Raw genomic sequence first — 26,663 nt, forward strand, 5'->3', positions numbered from 1 at the left:
CTTGAACTCTGAATTTCGAAATTTGATAAGGGTTTTTCAAACCCTTTCCTTTGCCCCAATATTTTGAATTCTAGGGTTTGCCAACCCTAGGATTTTCGAATTTTGGCCTCCTCCCCAAGATAAGTTCCTAAATTTTAGAGATTTGGGTAATGTCATATCTTGTAATTATCTTTTAATTGTTTAAATATGGTAATTAAAGATTTTGAATTATCCCATCCCATATTTTTGAATTTTAGGGGATTTGAGGGATTAGGTTAAATTAATTGTTTAATTTAAAAGATAATCCTTTAAATTTTGATAATTAAAATTAATTGTTTATTTTTAGGATAATTATTAAATCAAGAGTTTTAATATTTAAAATTTTAAAATTAAAAGTTTTAAATTTCCAAAATTTTAAATTGAAATTAAAACCCTAGTATTTTGAAATGTCTAAAATACACCCTATACTATTATAATATTACAAGATTAATTAATATATATATATATATATATATATATATATATATATATATATATATATATATATATATATATATAACTAAAAAATGTTAGTCTTACCGTTAGTAGGCCTCATTCACGAAGCCGATCTATAAGGGGGTATATGATTATGTCCTATAAATGGCCGTTTAATGGGTGTCCTCTCTCACCCATCGCTTCCTTGATTGGTGGATGGTCGTTAGTCGAACGGGTAGGATATGGCAAACCCTTCCTCATTAAAAGTATAATGAATTATAAAACTAACTAAATGTTTTTACAACAATTTCCAATCTTATTTACTTTAGGAAAAGTGAATTGGTGCAATTCCATGAAATTACACTTTGCACCATTGCTAAGACGTTAGTGGAGCGCGTATGGTTAACCGGCATTCTAATTGGACTCTAAGCATAGGTGGCAAAGGGTGACTCATTGTTTGTCATTGTTCGATGGAGCGTGTGTGGCTAACCGACACATCAAATAGGTGACTGTAACAATGAGGGCACCATGTAAATTTGCATGGTTATTCACACCCGTTTTGTGATACTCGGCATCCCAGTCACAAACTAGAGGGGCACATCGAGATTTAAACATGTCATTGAAAAGTTCAATGAATCTCAAAGGAATCTAGGAGTTTTCAATATATTTAAAACTTAATCTCTTTTTCGTTTTGGTGGAGAATTAGTGAATCATCATTCACTTACCTTCAAAATTATTTGCTTGTTAGATTACGGTATCCCTCTTCTAATTTGTAAATAATGTTGTTGGATCTTAGCCCTAGTTTTTTCATTTGGGTGTTTAATTGGGGATTCATTTCTAATCAAACTTTGTCATTTTCTATTTTAGATGTCAAACGTCAACAACAATGCTTCCGGCTCGAACTCCTCCGGCTCGTTCTCACTCATGAATTTGTGTGGGAGAGTGATCTTTGACGGGTCCAATTTCAATGATTGGATCCGCAACATCCGAATGGTTACTTGCTACGAGGACAAAGAGTATGTCCTTGATGAGAAGCTGAAGGAAATTAACCTCAACACTGCTACTGCTGAAGAAATCGTTGCCTTTGAGGCCCATGAACGTGATGCCACGAAAGTCCATTGCATCATGCTAGCGACCATGACTACAGAACTCCAAAATTCCTATGAGGACATGTACCCCTATGAAATGCATCAAGATTTGTTGGACCGGTACCACCAAAGTGCAAGACAAGAAAGGTATGAGATCATAACTTTGATGATCACTGCCAAAATGGGTAATGGAGAGTCCTTTACTGCTCATCTGCAAAAGATGCAGAGATATGTTGATCGCCTGCTGAAGTTAAATGTTAACTTTGATGAAGAGCTAGCAATTGACATCATCCTTCCATACTTGCCTCCCTGCTACAACCAGTTTCGCATAACCTACTACATGAATAAGGAAGAGGTCACCTTGAGCATGCTTCAAGTCTTTCTAAGGATTGCAGAGAGCAATCTCAAGGATAAGTCTGTTGCACTGACTCCCACTCATACTGTTGCGCCTGTCTTGGCAATAGGTCAATGGAAGGGCAAGAAAAGGAAGGCTCCCTCAAAGAGCCACCGCAAGGGAAAGTCCCAATATGGAACCTTTTCTAGTGGAACCAAAGCTAGTTTTGTTAAGCCCAATTCTAACCCTAAGGTGGCAGAGTGCCACCATTGCCACAAGATAGGGCATTGGAAGAGAAGCTGTCCAGAATACCAGCAAGCCATCAAGGAGGGGAAGATCAAGCCATCCTTCGCAAGTATTTACACAATTAAATCTAATAATTCATCGCATGTTATTTCTTGGGTTCTTGATACGTGATGTGGTTTTCACATATGTTCTGATTTGCAGGGACTAAGAACAAATAGGGATGTGGAGCAGGGAAGGATAAATCTAATTATGGGAAACAGAAGATCATCGTCTGTCATCAAGATTGGAGTTTATTCCTTAGTGCTTAGTAATGGATTATGTTTAGATTTAAACAATTGTTGCTATTCCCATATATGGCAAGAAACATCATTTCTTTTCATGGTTTATATAGAAAATATGTAACACCGTAAATTTCAAAACAAAATTTTCAAATTTTTATAAAACATAATTCATTTAATATTCAGAAAACAACCATATTTAATCATTCAATCCAAGTAATACAAAATCCCAAGATCTCAAAAACATAAATCCCATGCGTGTGTACTGATCAAGCCGGCGCCTTCTCGCGATCGTCACTAGTACCTGAAACAAATAACATCAAACACTGTAAGCACAAAGCTTAGTGTGTTCCCCAAATACCACATATAACACATATTAGCCACTCGAGGCTATAACTCTGTGGGTCCGTGCACCCAAACTCTGTGAACCCTCAGGTTCTAACTCTGTAAACATGCACAACATAAATCACATACAAATAATGCAGTACAACACATAACATACATAGCATACAAATACTCTATCACATAACTTTGGTTACCTACTCAAGGTAAGTATAGTGAGAAGACTCACCTCGCGTGTCTCGGTAATTCGTAAATCCTGAAATCACTAGTGCTCGATCTCCCGAGCTATAGTCCTCCTATAACACAATACATCTCTAATTAACACTTTCCCAACTAAGGTTGACTACCCCTTAACAAGTCAACATAGGTCAACGCTGGTCAATGGTCAACGGTTAACTTTGACCGGACTCGGCGAGTGCACTATAACGACTCGGCGAGTCTAAGCGCATACATTGATTTCCCTGGGATCCTCTCTTGACACGTCGAGTATTCTCCTAACTCGACGAGTTCCACCTAGCATGAGTTGTGGGGCCACCACGACTCAACTCGCCGAGTCTCAAGAACAACTCGGTGAGTCCAGCTTGATTCAGTCCACCTGTCAACCCACTCTGACTCTCCTTGACTCACTGAGTCAAACCATCAACTCGGTAAGACCACTCACTGTGTGGTCTGGGCAATATTCATGCTACTCGCCGAGCCCGTTCTTCGGACTCGGTGAGTCCATGCCATGCAATGACTCAAACTTGCTCATGAGGTCAGATCCGGTCCATTAACTCATAGATCCAATCCTTCTAAGCTTATTTAGCACGTAAAGTCACTATCTTGATGTACATACAACATCTATATGACCATATATGATGATTTTGTCCCAAATACTACAACTCAAGGCCATAATCTCCATTGCTCTTCATACAGCTTGATGAGTGAGGCTCGCTGGACCTCTATGGATCCAGATCCAAAGCCTCAACATTAGAAAGGAACTATTTGGCATCAAATCAACCCAATAAAGGCCATAAGAAACCCTAAATCCAATTATACTTCACAAAACAGAAGATGAGTCGAAATCATACCTCTAGTTCGATGACCTAAGCTTTAAATCCACAGTATGGCAGCCTCCTTTGCTTCCTCTTAGATAGAACCTCCTTCTTCTTTGCTAAATAACACACAAAGGTCAAGAAATGCTTCTTTTCTCTCTCAAAATGTTCAAGCACTATAGGGTTTCTCTCTATGAATTGGTGTGCACAAATGATGGCCATAAGGCCCTTTAAATAGGTCTCAAACCCGGGGAATTAGGGTTTCCTCACACAGCGTGGACTCGCTGAGTCCACTCTTGGACTTGCCGAGTCCGGACGCGAACCCGTCCCAAAACCACGATCCTACTCGGCGAGTTTGAGCTCCAACTCGCCGAATCCACTCACAATCTCCAAAAATAAACCAATTAATAAATACCTGGAAATTTCGGGCTGTTACAATTCTCCCCGACTAGAACTAGACTTCACCCTCGAAGTCTCACTCTGCAAATAACTCCGGATGCTGCTCTCGCATCTCACGCTCCGGTTCCCACGTCATCTCGGACCCCTTCCGATGTTGCCACTGAACCAAAACCAAAGGTACCTCCTTGTTCCTCAGAACTTTAATTTTCCTATCTTTGATGGCCACTGGTCTCTCAGCATAATTCAGGCTCGCATCCACCTGAATATCCTCCAATGGAACCACTGCCGACTCATCGACTATACACTTCCGCAATTGCGACACATGGAAAGTGTCGTGAATCTGCCCCAACTCTGTTGGCAAATCCAAACGATAGGCTACCCTGCCTACCCTCGCGACTACCCGAAATGGTCCGATATATCGGGGCCCCAACTTGCCCCTCTTCCTGAATCGGATCACTCCCTTCCAAGGAGAGACCTTCAGGAGCACAAAATCACCGACCTGGAACTCAAGATCGGACCGGCGTCTGTCCGCATAACTCTTCTGTCGACTCTGGGCAGTCAGTAACCTCTGTCTGACTTGCTGGATCTGCTCTGTCTTCTGAAGCACTATCTCAGTGTTGCCCATAACGCGCTGCCCAACTTCTCCCCAGCAAATGGGGGTCCGACACCTCCTCCCGTACAACAGCTCAAAGGGTGGCATACCGATGCTCGAATGATGGCTGTTGTTGTAAGAAAACTCGGCCAAAGGCAAATACGTATCCCAACTTCCCCCGAAATCCAATACACATGCTCGGAGCATGTCCTCGAGGGTCTGAATCGTCCGCTCACTCTGTCCGTCTGTCTGGGGTGATATGCGGTACTAAAATGCAGCCTAGTACCCAACTCCTCATGAAACTTCTTCCAGAATCTGGAAGTGAAACACACATCCCGGTCGGAGACAATCGAGATCGGCACCCCATGCTGAGATACCACTTCCCTCACATATATCTCTGCTAACTTTTCTACGGAGGAACTCTTACTGATGGCAAGGAAGTGAGCGCTCTTCGTCAACCTGTCCACAATCACCCAAATTGCATCTACTCCCCTAGCAGTCCTTGGCAATTTGGTGATGAAATCCATGGTGATCTGTTCCCACTTCCATTCGGGAACCTCCAATGGCTGCAACTTACCATGCAGTCTCTGATGTTCGGCCTTAACCTTACGACAGGTTAAGCACCTCTCAACGAACCACGCAACATCTCTCTTCATACAGGGCCACCAATACTCCCTCCTCAAATCCAAATACATCTTAGTGGCCCCAGTATGGATCGAGAATTTCGACCGATGAGCCTCTTCCATCAATATGGCACGCGTACCTCCCACGAACGGTACCCAAATACGCCCCTGAAAAGTCATAAGCCCCCGACCATTGGTAACGAACTCCGATACCAACCCAACAACTTGCTCTTTCTTCTAGTTTTCCGACCTCACTGCCTCAGCGTGTGCTCCTCGAATAGTGTCCAACACCGGAGTCATCACGGTCAATTGCAAACATACATCTCGCAATGGGGCGCTCTCCGCCCGACGACTCAGAGCATCGGCTACCACATTAGCCTTGCCCGGATGGTACAGAATCTCACAATCGTAATCCTTAACCACATCCAACCACCTCATCTGCCGCATATTTAGGTTGGGCTGATCCATCAAATACTTCAGACTCTAATGGTCCGTGTATATCGTACACCGAACCCCATACAAATAATGGCGGCAAATCTTGAGGGCGAACACCACTGCCCCCAACTCTGGGTCATGGGTGGGATACCTCGACTCATGAGGCTTCAACTGCCTTGATGCATACGCTATCACATGCCATCTCTGCATCAGCACCGCTCCCAACCCCAAAATCGATGCATCACAGTATACAACAAAGCCTCCATTCCCTCCGGGAGGGCTAACACCGGGGCCTCGCATAATCTTTGGCGAAGCGTCTCAAAGGAGGCCTGCTGCTCGGGGCCCCATGAAAAAGCAACACCCTTCCGGGTCAACCTAGTGAGTGGCACTGCGATCTTAGAGAAATGCCTGATAAATCTCCAATAATAACCGGCCAACCCTAGAAAACTCCTGATCTCGGAGGGTGACCTCGGCACCTCCCAACTCATCACTGCCTCCACTTTGGCAGGATCAACCAATATCCCATCCTGGTTAACAAGATGTCCTAGGAACTGGACCTCTCGCAACCAGAAATCACACTTGGAGAATTTGGCATAAAGCCTCTATGATCTCAGAACTCTGAGGATCTCCCTCAAATGCTCCTCATGTTGCTCCCTAGATCTTGAATATACCAAAATGTCATCAATAAATACGATCACCGACCGATCCAATATCGGCCTGCATACCCGGTTCACGAGATCCATGAACACTGTCGGAGCATTGGAGAGCCCGAAAGGCATCACCACAAACTCATAAATCCCATAACACATCCTAAACGTTGTCTTCTGGACGTCCTCATCTCGCACCCTCACCTGATGGTATCCAGACCTCAAATCGATCTTGGAGAACCAAGATGCTCCCTGCAATTGGTCGAACAAATCGTCGATCCTCGACAACGGGTAACGGTTCTTGACCGTCAACTTGTTCAACTCCCGGTAATCAATGCACATCCGGTGTGAACCATCCTTCTTCTTTACAAACAGAATAGGCACTCCCCACGGCGAGCTGCTCGGCCGAATAAACCCTTTCCCCAGCAGCTCCTGAAGCTGCAAGGATAACTCTTGCATCTCTGGAGGTGCAAGACGATAAGGTACCTTAGCGATAGGCGCGGCCCCCGGAACCAAATCGATACTGAACTCTACTTGCCTCTCGGGAGGCACACCTGGAAAATCCTCTGGAAAGACATTCGGGAACTCACGCACTATAGGAACCTCCTCCACCGACCTCGGCCTCCTGGAATCAACCCGCGTATCTGACACGTACGCCACAAAACCGTTACAGTCCTGCTGTAGACACTGCCTCACCCTAGCGTCCGAACAAAATGCTAATCCAGAACGGGTACCCTCACCGTACACTGTAAGAACTCCACCACTAGGGTCTCGTATGTTCACTAGCTGTCGCTCGCAGTCGATAACCGCACCGAACCTGCTCAACCAGTTCATATAACTACCGAGAGTGATATGTATATTAGTGATAGTACACTAATAAATTTGGACGAACCTAATAGCTATAAGGAAGCCATGGCAGGCCCGCAGTCCGCAAAATGGAAAAAGGCGATGGGCAGCGAGATTCAGTCTATGTACGATAACCAAGTTTGGATCTTGGTTGATCATGTACCAGGTCGTAAGATGGTCGGGTGCAAATGGATCTTCAAGAAGAAGAATGACATGGATGAGAATGTGCACACTTATAAGGCACGATTGGTTGCAAAGGGCTTTACTCAAACTCCCGGAGTTGACTACGATGAGACACTCTCACTAGTTGCGAAGATAAAGTCTATTAGAGTGATGTTGGCCATTGCTGCATTTCATGATTATGAAATATGGCAAATGGATGTCAAGACCGCTTTCCTTAATGGGAAGTTGGTTGAGGATGTTTACATGGCTCAGTCAGAGGGTTTTGTCAATGTGAAGCATCCTAATAGATTGTGTAAGCTTGAGAAGTCCATTTATGGACTTAAGCAAGTGTTTAACAGATGGAATCTTTGTTTCGACGAGAAAGTCAAAGAGTTTAGGTTTCTGCGAAGCGAAGAAGAATCATGTGTATATGTCAGAGCCAGTGGGAGTGTAGTGAGAAACGGGAGTAAAAGAATAATAGGGCTTAGTCAAAATACTTACTTAGACAAGGTACTAAAACATTTTAGTATGGAGAATTCCAAGAAATGGGAGTTACCAATCCAAATTAATGTCAAGTTGAGTAAGACTCAAAGTCCGAGTACCGAAGCCGAGATAGCAGAGATGGGCGGAGTACCTTACGCTTCCGCAGTTGGCTCGATCATGTATGCTATGACTTGTACTCGCCCTGATGTGGCCTTCGCTTTGAGCATGGTCAACAGATATCAAGGGAACCCTGGCAAAGCACACTGGACCGCAGTCAAGAACATTCTTAAGTACCTTCGGAGGACCAAGGAATGGTTTCTAGTCCTCGGTGGAAGTGATGACTTAAAGGTAAGAGGGTACAGTGATGCCAACTTTCAGAATGACAGGGACAACTACCGTTCACAGTTGGGCTGGGTCTTTACCCTTAATGCAGGAGCAGTGACTTGGAAAAGTTCCAAACAGGAAGCCGAATCTGATTAAACGTGCGAATTAGAGTACACTGCGGCGACCAAAGCATCAAAAGAGGCAATATGGTTGAAGAATTTCATTGGAGACCTTGGAGTTGTGCCAGCCATACAAGAGCCTATGAAAATTTTCTATGATAATGAAGGAGCGGTTGCGTTAACCAAGGAACCGAGGGATCACAGTAGATCTCGACATATCGACATAAAATATCACTTTATTTGACATGGTGTGGAAGAATGACTCCTTGTAGTGAAGAGGGTATCGTCGAAAGATAAACAAACAGATCCGCTTACTAAGGGACTGAGTAGGGTTAAGCACTTGCAGCACGCTAGGAACATTGGGCTGAATGACGATATTAGTTTAGATTAGATAGTTTGGAAACGTGTAATAGATAAATGTAATTGACATTCGATGATTAAATAAATGAGTATTATTTATTAGTAAAGTTACTATCTTATGTTAATTATTTACCTATTGTTTCATTTTGCATGTTTTGACTTCCTAAATAATAGATTATTCAAGCGATCCACAATCGTTCATATGTTGGAAGTAGGTAGGAACGAAGACTGTAATGAATTGGTGTGTAGATTGTCTAAAAGGTATTAGACATAGCAAAGGTTTGCTATAACATTCATGAGTGCTTATGAACAAGTTTTGAGCATTGGAATAAACCCACGCTTTCTGGAATCACTTCATGGAATTTATCTCGAGTGATCGGAAGACGATAATATCATATGGTCTTAAAACCTAGATATATGGTTTATTATTTGCTGATTGGTTGTGCATTGATAATGCGAAAACGTATTAATAAATTGATGTTATAAAACACATTATTGTGTATGATTTAATTAGTGAATATTAAATGCATATAAATCAAAGTTTATCTGCTCCTTTTATACTAAGAGGGTAAAAGCGATATCAGGGCCCCTCGATGAGTTGGTTTGACTTATGTGTCGGACCCGGTCATGACTGAATTGATGTGTTTAATTAAGTTCTATGTCAAACGAATCTGAGATCGAGAAACAAACTGATGGACAATAAGTATGACTATGTTCCATGTGATTGTCCACACGATATATAGAACAAAGGATCATACGTTCCCTAATCTAAAGGACAGGTTGCTGATAAGATCAAAGTTCGACAACGTCTTTGAGAACTACGATTGCTAATTGGATTGTGCTTGTATTTATGGTTACTATACTTATCCAAGTGGGAGACTGTAGGATTAGTGTCTAAGCTCGTAACCATATTTGATAAGTACTTGACCCGGTTGTGCATGGTCCTTTTGGGTTGCCTTCACAAAAGCAACTTGAATGGAGAATTGGTAGAGAAAGAGGTTATTATGGTTTATTAATATATTATAAGAATAATATATTAAAAGATAAATCATATTTATTTAGTTGACATTGGTCAAAAATTAATTAAGAATTAATTTTTTGATTAAAAGAAGTTAATTAAACTAGGGGCTGAATTGTAATTATGTGATAGTTACAAAGTAGGGCAATGGATGCCCTATGGGATAGGGTGGACGAATTCAAGGGGATAAGACCCTAGAATTCGTCCATGATAAGGTTTCTAGGGTTATCCTTTGGACTGCTTGGTGGGCAAGTAATCAAATAAGGATAAGTACTAAAACCCTAATCCCTACACATATATAAGGACCCCTTGGCTTAGGAAAATCGGCCACTTGATCATAGAAGTTCCTAGAACCGATTTTCTGCCTCTCCCCCCCCCCTCTCTCTTGCCTCTCCATTTGCTCTTGGTTTTTGTGAGCCATTAGAGGTACTACACTTGTGGTACTTGCTTTTAAAGACAAGAAGATTAAAGATTTAGGTTGTTATTACAACATAACAACAAGAGGTATGTAATCCCTTCTACTTCATGAATTTCGAAATACCTAGGAGCATGCTAGGGTTCTTCATGTGTTCATAGTGATATGTATATAATAGTGAAAATATAGATCCGTATTCAGGGTTACATGCACACATAAGATTGTTTGTTTAAAACCCATCACTAAGTCCATAAAGCTTCCAGCTTTAGCAAGTATGAACCTATCCTTAGGTCTAAAACTCCATTACAAGCTTGGTTTTGATTATAAGTCTTTAGATCCTTGCATGCACGTAAAGTTTGCAACTTTATGTGATAAACATGCCTTGGGAAGCTGGATATGCAATATGGAACCTTAAAATGGCTTAAAAAGCATCTGAATGGATAATGGACTGAAGGGACTCGGCGAGTTGCATGGCTAACTCGGCAAGTCTGATGAAGATTGTCGTGCAAGGACTTCTGCATGGACTCAGCAAGTGAGTGGGGTGATTCGACGAGTCAGCTAGGGTTTTCCCAACATTTGGACACGCATGAACTCAACGATCTGCAGGGAAACTTGACGAGTCAGTGGGGGGGATTTCACGAGTACTTGAGTTCTGGAAGGACTCGACGAGTCAGTGACTGCACTTCACGATTCGGGTCAGCATGGATTGTTGACCTTGACCGTTGACTTTGACTTTGACAAACGGTTGACTAATTGACTTTCTGGGGCATTTTGGGAAATTGGAAATTTATGAATATGGTTCTATGGTGAATATAGGTGGTGGAGTTTGTGGCGGTGATCCGAGAGTTTGAACTTATCTTTCGAGTCGACAGTTGCGAGGTGAGATTTCCTCACCATACTCAAGGGGCTAAGGCACCAAGGGCGGACCTTCTGGATTGTTATCTTGATATGTTATGCTAGTATGATCGGTATCCTGGTAGATAAAATGGTACATGTTATTATGATATGTTAGATCAATATCCTGGTAGATGGGATGTTATATGCTATTTTGATCCGTTAGATCAGTATCCTGGTAGATGGGATGTTATATGTTGTCATGTCCGTTAGATCAGTATTGTAACGACCCATTTTTCACGTTCAAAAATTTCGTTTTAAAACATTACTTTAGAAAACATTAATAAATAAAAACATTGTTTGATCACACCATAGAACAACGTAAACCATGTTTAAAAGCCAAACCATATAACCCATCAAAATAGCATAGTACAAATCCCAGTGAATCTCGTAAATGCGGAAACCAGAGTGTGTGCATGACGTGCCGCTACCGCGCCAACTCCTTCCCCTTCGGTGAAGAGGTACCTGAAAACAAAAGTGTAAAACGTAAGCACAAAGCTTAGTGAGTTCCCCCAACGTACCACATACCATACAAACACATAACATGCATACTGCCAGGCTATTCTGGGGTGCCTGACTACCCGGTACGGCCATTATGGGGTGTCGACCTACCCATACAGCCATTCTGGGGTGCCATCCTACCCGTGTCAAGCCATTATGGGGTGCTGACTACCCATGTCAAGCCATTCTGGGGTGCTGACTACCCATGTAGAGCCATTCTGGGGTGCTGACTACCCATCGGTCCTAACAACCGAACTCTACTTTTATCGCATATAACGTATCATGCTAGCATATAACATATCAGGTAATAGCAAACCCAGATGATATCACAAAGACAATCATCTATCATACATCTCCTACTGGTGGGCCGGCATTGTGGCCTTAGACCCACCACTACTGGAAGGTAACTCACCTCAAAGTAGCTGCTAAACTGATCGGGAACTAACTGACTGCTGCTGCTGCTTCGGAAATCCTCCGGCTGCAATTCCCACAACATACTCAATCAAACACTGCTAACTGTCCTTTGGGTAAAATGACCATTTTACCCCTGGTCTGGCCCTAAGTCAAAGTCAGAGTCAACTTTCAGTTGACCCGACTCGCCGAGTTGGATCTCCAACTCGCCGAGTCCCTATTCAGACGATTGTCCTGAGTCCCTGTTTCTACTCGTCGAGTTAGGCTATGACTCGACGAGTTCTTCTTCTAAACTAACATTCAAGCCCTTCATCCTACTCGCCGAGTTGTATGAACAACTCGTCGAGTTCATCTTCATCCGAAGAACACTTATGCTAAGACTCGCCGAGTTGTATGAACAACTCGCCGAGTCTGTTCTTGATCCATGAAGATTGCCTTGGACTCGCCGAATCAGGGCATTGACTCGCCGAGTCCTAACATGGGTGAGTTCAGCTTCCAACTCACCGAGTCACCCCCTGTGACTCACGGCTCAAACTCGATACATCATAAAGGGACCAATTCAGTGACTCGCGAGCAGACTCGCCGAGTCACATAAACGACTCGCCGAGTCGTCGCCATGCATCCATCAAATACACCGATTTGCTCGATTCCAGTCCATGCCATTCACAGATCTGGGCTTCTAGGACACGAATGACACGTAAAGTTTCCAACTTTACGTGTAGATATTCACCAATATGGATTTTAGGGCTCCAAGTGTACCAAAAGAGGTAGATCTAGGGCTTTCATGCAATATGACCCCATAAAGGCATTAGATCCAAGCTCCAGGGACTAAATCATGCCTAGATCTAAAGGCTAACAACTTATTACAACCCACAATGCACAAAAAATCTTGGGGAAAAGCTCAAGAAGGACTTCCATGGAGCTAAAAGAGACTACAAGCTTGAAAATAGAGGGGAAACGAGCTATACCTCAAGGAAAACGTTGAGATGACACAAAGATGCCTGGCCTCCTTCTCCTATTCTTGATCTACTCTTCTTTCTCCTCAAAATCTTCGAAAACACACCAAAACACTTCAATCTCTCAAGGAAATAAGGGTATAAACGATGTTGGGAGCTCTGAGGGTGAATGGGGGCGAGTTTGGGGCGGAAATGAGGGTTTAAATAGGGTGCAAACCCTTGAAATTTAGGGTTTCATCCAACAGTGGTGACTCGCCGAGTCTAGGGTATGGACTCGCCGAGTCGCCAACTTAAACGTGTCCTGAGTCTCGTCCCTACTCGGCGAGTCGGACCTATGACTCGCCGAGTCCAAGGCTAAAATGGGAAATACTCAAATAAGATTTACATACCGGGAACCAGGTGCTACAAGTATCCTGGTAGATAGGATGTTATATGTTGCTATGATCCGTTAGATCAGTATCCTGGTAGATAAGATGTTTCTATGATGTTATGATTTGTTAGATCGGTTTGTCTGCCTATAGACTGTTATATAATTATCTGTTATATGTGCACATGTTTATTTGGCGGTTAAGGCTTATCTGCTTTATACGAAAGCCAATAGACATGGGCATTTCAACCCGTTGGTTGTGGGTCGTGAGTATTCCATCCCGAGGATGACTGGACTCATAGTATATGGGAATTCCAACCTGTTGGTTGTGGGCCTGGGGTATTACATCCCTATGATGATTGGACCCGTAGTATATCAACATTCCAACCGGATGGTTGAGGGCCTGGGGTATTCCAACTCGATGGTTGACTGGACCCATAGTATGTTGTTTATGATTATATGTGTACTAGGCGAATATCCGTACCTTGCGTACAAAAACCTATATTGTTGAAATGTTTAAAAATATATATTTCTTAAATATAGCAATAACGTTGTTGTTAAATTTGATATAATAATTCGCATACTAAATTGATATAATATATTGATTATTTTGAATTATATGATAATATATAAATCTATTAAATATGTATAATCTCAATCATTTGAATGACTTCTACCCGTGAGTTACTTATGAATAAAATTAAATATAATATATGGCTTGATGTTATTTATAGTTTTTGTTATTATTAATTAATTTTAATTTTTTTTTCTTAAAGTTTTAGTTACTATCATTATAATTATTTAAAACATCATACATTGTTTTTTGATTTTAATGGTAACAATATAATCATTAATATAGAGTTATTTTTTAGTATTGTTATTGTAAGTTATTTTAAGCTACTTATTTGAAAACGTTTAATGAATATACAAATATCTTTAGGAAATATTTTTGTTACATTGATATTATAATTTAGTTTTTTATTTCGCACTACAATTTATCACTTTTAACTATCACAAAATATCCATTGGGTTTTTAAGTGGAACTGAAATTTATATTTAAGTTGATACTGTAATATTATATTTAAATTAACAGTTTAAGTATTTGTCAAACTGCTCCAAAGTTGTAACTTTAAATTGATAATGGTTTACATAAAACAACATATTAAATCTAATAAATTAAGTATAATATGTTAAAAGTTAAAGACATAACTTTATAATATGTACCGCTCCTCACTTTTTATGATTTTGTTTCTGGGAAACTCTGATATAAATTATTTTGAAAACAAATTTGTAATAACTGTTGGTTTTTAAATGTTTTAGAAAGTTTAAATTTGACATGATTTTTATGGGTGTTACAAATACAATATGAAAAAACCAATAATGCAGAGCCCGACAAGCTTGACCTTTAGTGGTGAAGTAACCATAATGTTTTGGGTTTCCAGTAGTGAAGAAGTACCATCGTCATCATCTCTGACCGTTTCTATCGCCATTGTGACTGCCAGTATATGCAACATTGCCACCAAATCGCAACCGGGCAATCCTTTAGCCTTTTTTGGGTCCCTCTACCCCTCTTTGGATCTTAATTTTTCCATCTTGCTGGTTCGATTTCTCAACACACACACATAAGGGAGAGACCCCATTGGTCTCCCCTTTCTTCTTAATGATTTTGATGGATACTCCATTGGAATCAATACCATTGGATTTGTTTCCCGTTTATATTATTTTTGCCGTTGATTGGTGCATACGAGTAAAAAAACACGAAATCAAGGTAAAAGAAGTACTATATCCAATGTACTATGTACAACCTAAAAAATATGAAATTTATGATTATTTTGTTTACTCTTAAAATGGTCGTGTTAGCTAGCACAACTTGAGTATGTTTTGTTGACCATTATGTCACATGGCGTGCCATGTCAGCGATTAACCGGTTGACTGCTTTCTTACCTTTCAAAATAATATAGTTGACGCTACGTAAAATAATATCTTAAAGATCTACTCCACAAAAAAATCTTTCAGTGATCCATTTGGAATAAAAACCCCAAATTTACTTGCGCTAAGGTCTAGATATCAATTAGTAGTGATTGAATTCGTTCCACATGAGAAACAAGTTTATAACAAAGAAAATAATGATCGATAAAAATTAATAAAAATATAATATTTCAAAAATAAAAAAATCTGTTAAGAGTGAAGATGCCCTTGATTTCGTTTAAAACAGCCAACAAATTCTTTATATAAAATAATATAAAAAGAAAAGCTATTTTAATTCAAATCTTTAGTGGGACCGTAGGATCAATGGCTGTGATTTTACCGAAACCAAATAATGCATACACTTTGAAACACCGAATACAGACTCCCTCCTATATAATATACCGAAAGAATAGGGTGTTGATTGCTAGGACACATTTCGCTGTTCGCGTCTCTTGTATTTCTTCCTCCTCTCTTCGAAAACCCTCCTCCGTCAATGGCGATCCCTGACAACTTAACGAGAGAACAGTATGTCTACATGGCAAAGCTGGCAGAGCAAGCCGAACGGTACGAAGAGATGGTGAAATTCATGGAAAAGCTCGTCATCGGACTAACGCCGGTGTCTGAGCTCACTGTCGAGGAGCGTAACCTACTCTCCGTGGCGTACAAGAACGTCATCGGCTCACTCCGGGCGGCTTGGCGCATCGTCTCATCGATCGAACAAAAAGAGGAGTCACGGAAGAATGATGATCATGTAGTGTTAGTGAAGGACTACCGATCTAAGGTCGAGGACGAACTTTCCGATGTTTGCTGGGGAATACTGAAAATTTTGGAGTCAAATCTGGTGCCGTCGGCTTCTTCAGCGGAATCGAAGGTGTTTTATCTGAAGATGAAGGGAGATTATCATAGGTACTTGGCTGAGTTTAAAATTGGAGATGAGCGAAAGGAAGCAGCAGAGCAGACTATGAACTCGTATAAATCTGCTCAGGTATACTCGAATTTTATGTTGAAACTGAAGAATTCTGAAATCTAGGTCAGAATACGAATAACTATGTTACTGTTCATATAAATTGATTTACATATCTGACCGCATATTTTAAATTTGAGATTGAATTTAGTTCAGTATAGGAGATCTAGGATAGTGGACTTATTGTTATTAGGTTCTGATTTCTAGGATGATAAGTAGCGCTTGTTTTGTATCACATTGTATGAATATTTTACAGAAACTGGCAATACGATGGTGACATTCATTGAAACAGTGGATCACGTCCTAACACTTTTGATTTAAGAGGTATAAACGTATGATCGTCTTGTTTTCTCCACACTGTGAGAAATCCTTACCCAGCTTCCATGTAAACAGCTTATATTAAAAGCCTCTTTCGTAAGATGTTTGTATTTCTTGATTTCTGAAATTAGGAAAGCTTGTTTTACCCCACTCGAATACCTTCCTACCTATAAAATTTCATAGAAGAACGCAGATATTGACATATTGTGTAGTACCTTTCATAAATAGATTGTGGACCTAAGCATGATGTTGCTTCCTAAAAAGTAATTTGCATAACTAGTCTCAAATTGATAGCATATTTGAGCTGATATAATTACCTATAACAATTGTTGATGGAATCGGGTATCTGATAATTGATAGTTAGGTGACACTTTGTTGCTGTTAGTAATTGTTTTTGATTATTTTCCATATAATCCTTTTTTGAAGGATATTGCCGAGGCAGATCTGGCTCCAACTCATCCAATAAGATTGGGTCTGGCATTGAATTTCTCTGTGTTCTATTACGAGATTCTCAATTCATCTGACAAGGCTTGCAGCATGGCGAAACAGGTTCAAATTCAATACCTGTTATTTTTACTTATTCCCCTTTGTATTAATTTATTTCTCTTAAATCAAAAAGATTTGTCATCACTCCAGTTCTGAATTCAGTATTTCTTGTTATTAAGTATGTTTAATTATTTGATAGGACTATCAAACTAGGTTTTTTGAATTGATTAATGAGGTAGTTAGACATTGACTTTGTAGGTGTCAAGTGGTATTAACACTTGATCTTTGAGGACACATAAAAGGCAACTTTATTTTATAATTGAAGAATGAGTCATTCAGAGGTTGACATATTGTCAACCTTGTTTTGAAGTTTTTTGGGGTCATCGTATATATAGATGTCACCATCATGTAAATGTTTATACATTTAATAATTAAAGGGCCTTTTCCAACTAATAAATAGGATTTCATATATCTTGCCTCAATAGTCAATCCTAGAGTTATAATTATTTTATTTTGTGCACATATATACATATCATCATATGTGTGTATAGGATAGGTTCAAATATAAATGACATCTATTGTGTGAATGTATAACTAACTCATTCTGGACCAATTGTTTCAAAAGAAATTAACTACATTTTAAGCAACTTAATCAAGATATGGGTTTTAAGGGATTTATTAACAAAATTAAATGATTTAATTAGTTAGTTTACCAATATACCCCTAAAATGATTGGTCCACAATGAGTTGTACATTCACAACACACTTAGCGACATACACTTGATCCTAACTCTGCATGTATATATCTATATGTCTGTGTCACTATATCTACACGTATTTGTATGTGGATATAAACTATGAATATAATTTAATATTTTGTTTTACTTTTACTGGTTTTGCTTTGTATATGTATATAGATAATATAAATGTGCCCTTCTTGTTTGTAGTGATATTTTGTGTCTTGTTATCCTTTCTCAAGTAATTTTCAAATAGTAAAACCAGTAAAAAAGGTGAAGACAAAGATTTTGCTAGTAAAAAAGGTCACCAAAATGTTATTCAGTTGTATATTTGGGTGGGTTATTAAGATGGATGATAATTATATAAACCGATGTACAATAATGATGAATTTATCTGTAATTTATGTAATCATTCTCACACAGATGTTAATGAACATATATTAATTTAGGTTGAGGATGGATCGGACTTGCATAAATAATAAATTACATATCCTGTTATGGCTTTATTAACATTATCTGATTGTATATATGTAGTAGTTTATATATATTTATTTTTTTGTGGGAGTGGGAATGCTAAGTATATATATATATATATATATATATATATATATATATATATATATATATATATATATATATATATTATTGTTATATTTTTTTTTTGTTATGAGTAGGCATTTGAGGATGCGATAGCTGAGCTGGACACTTTAGGTGAAGACTCGTACAAGGATAGCACTCTCATTATGCAACTACTGAGGGACAATCTCACTCTTTGGACCTCAGATGCACAGGTCAACCTCTCTCTCTCTCTCTCACACACACACACACACAAAGAGAGTTCGTATGTTGGTAGTTTAATTATATGAATTTGAGTATTAGACAATTAGTGATTATAATCCGAATTAATTAATATAGGTGGCTTTTGATTTTTGAAATTCTGCCAAAAAAAGGAAAATGGAATATTTTTTTAACAAACAGGATTTGGTGGTTTGCAGGATCAGCTGGATGAGCCATAGATTGTATAGAATGGCTAAGAAGAAGAAGGGTGAAAGAAGGTGGCGTGGAGGAGGTGGGCGTGGAATGTCATTTGTTTGGTGTGGAGTTGTGGACATATGATATCATGTGTTGTTTTCTTTCTTTTTCTATTTCTAAGTTCTAAACAGAACACAAATTTGGTTCTATAAATTTTTCTTTCCTTCCCTTTCCAAACTGCAATTTTTATGGTGCGGCTCTAGAACAATCCATTTCCAGGGTTTGCCATTTTCCCATATCATAACCGTCTCATGTTTACTCTTATATAACTGTTTTTTTTTTTTTTTTTTTTTTTTTTTTTTTTTTTTTTTAACTTATTTTTCATACATCTCCTTTGCAAAAGACTATTCTAAACAACTTTTTTTTAATTAATAATTAACATTAAAATTAAAGACTTCATATCAAAAACTCCATTGAATGTAATTTTTTATTGTAGATATGATCAAACTCTTAGGCTGAGTGAATGCTAATTGGAAACTTGGAATAAAAATGGTATGTTGAAAACGATCTAATATTATAATACAGATATATAATAAATTTTATTAAATAAAAACAAAACATGAAACTAATCTTTTGTTCTAATTGATGAAAAAACCACAACCAAATAAAAGCTTGTATCAATCTCCACCTAAAAGTTCTTAGTTATAATCGGCAAACAAAAAGTCCGATTAAAAACATAAAGTCAAAAACAGAGCATAGGAGAAAATAATAAATCCCAATAATTTAAGAATTAACTAAAAAAGTGTTATAAAGACTTCAAATGCTAGTTTTTGTGCGGCATGCACAAACCTTAGGCTTGAGAGACTGGGTGATAATTGTGTTGGGTTCTGATTGATAGATTAAATACATTAATCTGTACACAACTTATAATTATTCGTGTTACGGGTTGGAAGATTGGAAACATCAACCCGGATACGATTTGTCTGGGCTCACGGGTCGGATTTAGGTTCGTAGGTCAGACTCGGGTTAATGGGTTGACCCGTGTGTAATAGTGAGGACAAATTTGATTTATGACACACAACACACGTACGCTGTTAGACATAGTTGTACAACTTAAATCTAATATATTATACGATAAATCTTCCTAGAGGAAGATATTAGGTTCAAATATTTTCAAACTCGTTTTTGGATAGTCAAGAGGGGGTATGCAACAACGTTTGCAAATGCAAGAGACAAATTTGCAAGAATGGTTTGTGTGATATGTCAAAACTCGTATGTTTGGGCAAAAAATGTTTGGACTAGTACCAATGGTCCAAAAGTTGCATTTTCTTACGAGTTTGGTTCAATTTGGTTTGAATTTTTTTGTAAAGATGATTTTGCTCTTATTATCTTATTTTCCAATTTTGTTTTATTACCAGTAATTAAAAAATAATTAAAAATAAAACAAAAGCAAAATACTCTCTCTCTCTCTCTCTCTCTCTCTCTCTCTCTCTCTCTCTCGTTGGAGAAGGAAAACACCACAGATCTGCACAAACCCACATGTTAATGTCTTGTGACCTCCCAAAACCCTGAACCCCAAATTTAAGAACCCCAAGAAAAGTAGAAAAAGTCGATCGAAGTCTCACTCGTTGCAAAGAATCGAGTTCCCCTCATCTTCAAGCTCAAGTTTGGTACTGAAATGGAAGATTGTGGACTTGGTGGCGGTGGTGCTCTTTGTGCTTCTAACTCCGATTAAGGTTTCGTCGTCTCAACATCGACGAACAACAGGTCTTGGTGGAAGGTTGTCTCGGTGATGATGGTGTTTTCGGATCGAATAGGTGGTGATGCAAAGGATGGAACGGAGGATGGTGGTGTACGTAGGTGATGTAGCGGTGACGACACATAGATCGAAGCTAGGGTTGTTAGCGACAACTTCGTCAATCTCTTTTTCCGATGACGGCTTCGTTCTACAGTTAGTGTTTTCGTCTTCCAGATCTAATGATCATTAAAGGGTGACGGCGAGAAAACATATGTTTATCAAATTTCGTGTGTGTGTTCATCTAACTTTGTGTGTGTATATTTTATCTGATTTTATGTGTGTGTATGTTCATCGTGTAACGTCCCAAATTTCAAGTCCAAAAAATTTAGTTTTAATATAACGATTTGGAAAACATTTATCAAAAAACATCATCAAGTCATATCATTTGTAAACCATAATCTCGTGTTTGAAAATCATATCATAAAAGTAGTAACATTGTGAGAGTACAATCCCAAGAAAGCTCATAAGGCAGAAATCCAATGTGTGTGTATGATGTGCGGCTACTGTGTCGGCTCTTTCCACATCGTTGAAGAGGTACCTAAAACAAAACTGTAAACTATAAGCACAAAGCTTAGTGAGTTCCCCCATCGTACCACACACCATACAATCATATAGCATACATACTGCCACACAATTCTGGGGTGCCCGACCTACTTGGTACGACCATTCTGGGGTGCCGACCTACCCGGTGCGACCATTCTGGGGTGCCGACCTACCCGTGTCAATCCATTATGGGGTGCCAATCTACCCGTGTCAAGCCGTTCTGGGGTGCTGAATGTGACATCCCCAAAATCTCGGCCAGAAAAGACCATTTTCATTTATGCTTTTTAAAAATAATTTTCAGAGTAAGTCCTTTTAATTTTAAAAGAGATGCGGAATTTGTTCCCAAAAAACAAAACTTGATAAAATAGATATTTATCAAAACATTTCATAAAGAAATATGATTTCATTTCATAATCAAAAGTCGGGATGTCATGTTCCGATACAGATCATAAAGCATAAACGATAGCATTACAAGTCTTTCAACAAATATATATACATATACAGACTTGTAAACAAAACAACTTGATGTTCGCCCATCTTAAGCTCTTGCGCCACTTCCTGTAAAATAAATCAACCGAGTGGGTCAGGCTTGGGAGCCTGGTGAGCATATAGGGTTTTCAACCCACAATAAATAATTAAATTAATTATTATCAACCAACAATAACCCAGTTACCCATTCCCGTTATTCTCACTTTATGTCCCTAAATAACTAACACAAGGGACCTAGTCTAAGAATATTTCATCGGGGCGACTACACATGCTTCGGGGGTTCCTCAGCAATATAAGTCAAATAAGGCAACCATGGGGGGGATGGAATACAGCGAATGAACACCCAAGTTCATTAACACCTACAGGTTATGAGCCTGCTAGCGTTCCACTGGACTATCTAGAAAAGTCCGTGGTCGTCATCTAAATTCCGCTAGATGACTGGATCAAAACAACATCGAGGCCTCTCATCTGTTTATTACACACCAACTATCTACCCATATTCTACCCAACATATTAGTAGATAAAATATACATTTTTATACGTAGTTTCAAAACCTGTATAGCATGCTCAATCAAAACATTTTTCACATAACAGATGAGGCACACACACATAACATGTATTTCTTAGAGAAATAATCAGATCTATAATATAGAAGAGAGTGGGTATACATTCACATATATAACAACAAAATATATACACATAGCACGTATTTTATATAAAATACTTCATAATATTGTGTTGGAATGAAAGTAACTACACACTCACCTGATCAGAAGATGATCGGGCAGCACTACGGCTTGCAGAAGAGGTGTTTCTCCGTAGATCTGGAAGATCTTCACAAAACCGGGCTCCTCGCGGGCAGCGTTTCGACTCGGGAATAACGCTCTTCGGGATTCTCGGGGCTTCGGATCTTGCTTCGGGGCTCGAGAATATTACCGGGGCTTCGGGGTATAAACGGCACGCAAAACGAGGCAAAACTTAGAGAGAAAGAAGAGTTTGAACAAGAGAAAATGGCTGAATTCGAGTTCTATTTATAGGCTGCTGGGTCTGGGATTACGCGGGGCGTACTCAAATTACGCGGGGCGTACTTTGACGTCACTGCGTGCGTCGACTGGTGGCACTCGAGTATTGGTCAGACAAGTTGCATCCGACTGAGTACGCGGGGCGTACTCAAATTACGCGGGGCGTAATTTACTTGTCAAACTTCTAAATTGCATAACTTTCGCATACGAGCTCCGTTTTCGACGTTCTTTATATCCACGCGAAGGTCAGACCGTACTCTACAACTTTCATTTAGACTCCGTCGGCTAATTTTGACTTTTATTTTTATTATTTATTTTTAGAAGGCCGGGACAGAAAAACTTCGTTATAAATTCATAACTTCTTCGTCTGACGTCCGTTCTCGCCTAACTTTTCATCGTTTCGCTACTAACAACAAGATCTTCGATTCTCATTTAGATTGTTTCGGCTAAAAACCGCTCGATCTCAAATCGAGTATTCGGGCTGCATACTGCTAAGTCGAAACTTAGAAAAATCATAACTTCCTCATACGATGTCAGATTTGGGCGTTCCTTTTATGCACGCTCTCGGTTTAACGAAATCTACGACTTTCGTTTGGATCGCTAAGGCTAAATATCGCTCTATCTTAAATTCATATTTTACGTCACTCATCGTCATACCGGTTCTGTCTCGAAACTTCGACAGGTCATAACTTCTTCGTTATAACTCGGATTTTGGCATTCCTTATATCTCCGGAATCCTTGTTTCAACCACTACAACTTTATGCAAAGATATCGGGCGTATCTCACACTTTAATTTTGACGCTTATTTCATTCTTAATTCATTAAATTATAAAAATCAAGAAAATAAACACATAAATCACATAATTCACATAATTCACAAATAATACATTCTTATTATTTCAAGTTGAGTTACAAAGGTTAACCTAGACTATTACATTGCTAAAAATGGCAAGCCCAGAAACACGGGCGTTACAATTCTCTCCACCTTAGAATGATTCCGTCCCCGGAATCACACATCAACAAACAAATGCGGATAGCGACTCCTCATGTCACTCTCCGTCTCCCAGGTGAGATTTGGCCCATTCGTGTGTTTCCATCGGACAAGCACTAACTCCACCATCTTACGTCGCAATTTCTTAGTCTTTTGGTCAACAATTGCCTCTAGTTCTTCAATCAACCTTTTGTTCTCATCGATTCTCAACTCCGAAAGTGGAATCATGTCGGGAACTTCCCCCGTGAACTTTCGTAAATAACACACATGAAAAGTGTTATGAATTCCACTCAGTTCTTCTGGTAGTTCGAGCTTGTAAGCTTGGTTCCCAATCCTCTGAAGAACTTTAAACGGTCCAATAAACCTTGGACTCAACTTTCCCCTTTTACCAAATCTTATAAGTCCCTTCCACGGCGAGACTTTAAGCAAAACCGAATCCCCAACTTCAAAAGTCGTCGGTCTTCGCTTTTTGTCAGCATAACTCTTTTGACGATCTTGAGCTGCTAACATTCTTTCCCTAATTATTTTCAACTTTTCAGCAGTCTGATGAACCATCTCCGGTCCCATAAACTGCTTTTCCCCAGCCTCAAGCCAACAAGATGGCGTACGACACTTTTGTCCATACAAAGCTTGGTAAGGTGCCATCTTAATGCTCGAGTGAAAACTATTGTTATAGGAAAATTCTACCAACGGTAAATGTTCATCCCAATTACCTAGGAATTCCAAGGTACATGCTCTCAACATATCTTCAAGTGTTTGTATCGTTCGTTCGCTCTGACCATCGGTCTGCGGATGGTAAGCTGTACTTAAACACAACTTGGTACCCAATTCTTCTTGTAGACTTTTCCAAAATCGCGAGGTGAAACGACTATCACGATCCGACACAATTGTTAACGGAACACCGTGAAGCCTCACAATTTCCTTTACGTAAGAATTCGCAAGCTTTTCCATAGACCATTTCTCCTTGGCTGCTATGAAATGCGCACTCTTAGTGAATCGATCAATGACCACCCAAATCATGTCGTGACCATTCTTTGTTCTGGGCAGTTTAGTGACAAAATCCATGGCAATGTCTTCCCACTTACCCATAGGCACAGGTAAAGGTTCTAAACTCCCGTACGGTTTCTGATGTTGTGTCTTGACTCTCGCACAAGTCACACACTCGGCCACATACTTTGCAACATCAAGCTTCATCGTCAGCCACCAGTAGTAGGGTTTCAGGTCCCTATACATTTTAGTGCTACCGGGATGAATCGAATACATGGTCTTGTGAGCTTCTTCCATCAGAAGATCTCTAATTCCTCCTGACTTAGGTACCCAAATACGATCTTGGAATACCTTCAGTCCATGACCGTTTGTACCAAACACCAACGTTTTACCCAAACGTTCCTCCTTTCGGTCATTTTTCTCAGAAGCTTCCTCTTGAGCTTTCTTTATACTTTCCACAATGGTTGAGACAACTTCAATTCTCAACGCTCTTGGCCTTTTCCTTTCAAGATTGACTTTCCGACTGAGAGCATCAGCAACAACATTAGCCTTACCGGGGTGGTAAAGTATCTCGCAGTCGTAGTCCTTGAGTAATTCCAGCCAGCGTCGTTGCCTCATATTCAATTCCTTCTGATTAAAGAGATATTGGAGACTCTTATGATCAGTGAAAAGTTTGCACTTAGTGCCATAGAGGTAATGCCTCCATATCTTCAGAGCGAAAACTACTGCTGCCAACTCCAAATCATGAGTCGGGTAGTTCTTTTCATGCTCTTTCAGTTGTCGAGACGCATATGCTATCACCTTTTCTCTTTGGGTTAAAACACAACCCAATCCAACCCCAGACGCATCGCTATAAACAGCGAAGTCTTCAACTCCTTCGGGTAGAGAAAGTATCGGTGCCTCGCATAGTTTCTTCTTTAGCTTCTCGAATGCTTCTTTATGCTTCTCACTCCAAGCATAAGCAGCTCCTTTGTGGGTCAAAGCTGTCAATGGAGTAGCAATCGAAGAAAAGCCTTGGATAAACCTTCGGTAATATCCGGCTAATCCTAAAAAGCTTCGGATCTCCGTGGGACTTTTCGGTTGTTCCCACTTCATTACAGCTTCAATCTTTGCTGGATCAACCATTATCCCTTCCTGGTTGACCACGTGACCCAAGAATTGGACTTCACGAATCCAAAAATCACATTTGGAGAACTTAGCATACAGCTTCTCCTTCTTCAAAACTTCTAACACTTCTCGCAAGTGTCTGCCATGCTCCTCCTGGCTTTTTGAGTAAATCAGAATGTCGTCGATGAACACTATCACGGATTTATCAAGGAACGGATTACAAACCCTATTCATTAAATCCATGAATGCTGCCGGAGCATTGGTTAGTCCAAACGACATAACCAAGAACTCGTAGTGTCCATATCTAGTTCTGAACGCAGTCTTCTCTATATCCTGCTCTCTTACTTTCAGCTGATGATATCCTGACCTAAGATCGATCTTCGAGAAATAGCTCGAACCTTGCAATTGATCAAATAGGTCATCAATCCTTGGCAACGGATATCTATTCTTTATTGTTGCCTTGTTCAGCTCTCTGTAATCAATGCACATTCTCATACTTTCATCTTTCTTCTTCACGAATAACACCGGAGCTCCCCAGGGCGATGAACTAGGTCTAATGAAACCTTTGTCCAACAACTCTTGAAGTTGCATCATCAGCTCCTTCATCTCCGTTGGTGCTAATCGATAAGGTGCTTTTGCTATTGGCGTGGTTCCTGGTAGCAAGTCTATTCTGAACTCTACTTGTCTATCAGGTGGTAATCCAGGAAGATCTTCGGGAAATACTTCCGGATAATCACACACCACAGGAATACTCTGCATCACCTTCTTTTCCTTCTTAGCATCAATCACGAATGCTAAATATGATGTACATCCCTTGGTCAAACACTTTCTGGCTTTCATTAGGGAAATGATTCCAGAATTCACTCGGCGTTTGTCCCCATACACCATAAACGATTCCTTTCCAGGCGGGTTTACTTTAACTATCTTCTTTTTGCATAAAATTTCGGCATCATT

General features: G+C 39.7%; 1 protein-coding gene across 1 annotated transcript; it reads left to right on the plus strand.

Annotated features, from left to right (window-relative positions):
* The first annotated feature begins 15,696 nt into the window (after positions 1 to 15,696).
* On the plus strand, positions 15,697 to 19,009 carry LOC145012497 (14-3-3 protein 1). The gene is made up of 4 exons (XM_078971595.1): positions 15,697 to 16,280; positions 17,004 to 17,126; positions 18,475 to 18,591; positions 18,796 to 19,009. Exons 1-4 carry the CDS (start codon positions 15,789 to 15,791, stop codon positions 18,814 to 18,816), a joined length of 753 nt encoding a protein of 250 aa, XP_078827721.1. The 5' UTR covers positions 15,697 to 15,788; the 3' UTR covers positions 18,817 to 19,009.
* Positions 19,010 to 26,663: the final 7,654 nt, after the last annotated feature.

Source organism: Lactuca saligna, chromosome 1 (assembly GCF_052625555.1).
Source record: "Lactuca saligna cultivar CGN05327 chromosome 1, ASM5262555v1, whole genome shotgun sequence".
NCBI lineage: Eukaryota > Viridiplantae > Streptophyta > Magnoliopsida > Asterales > Asteraceae > Lactuca > Lactuca saligna.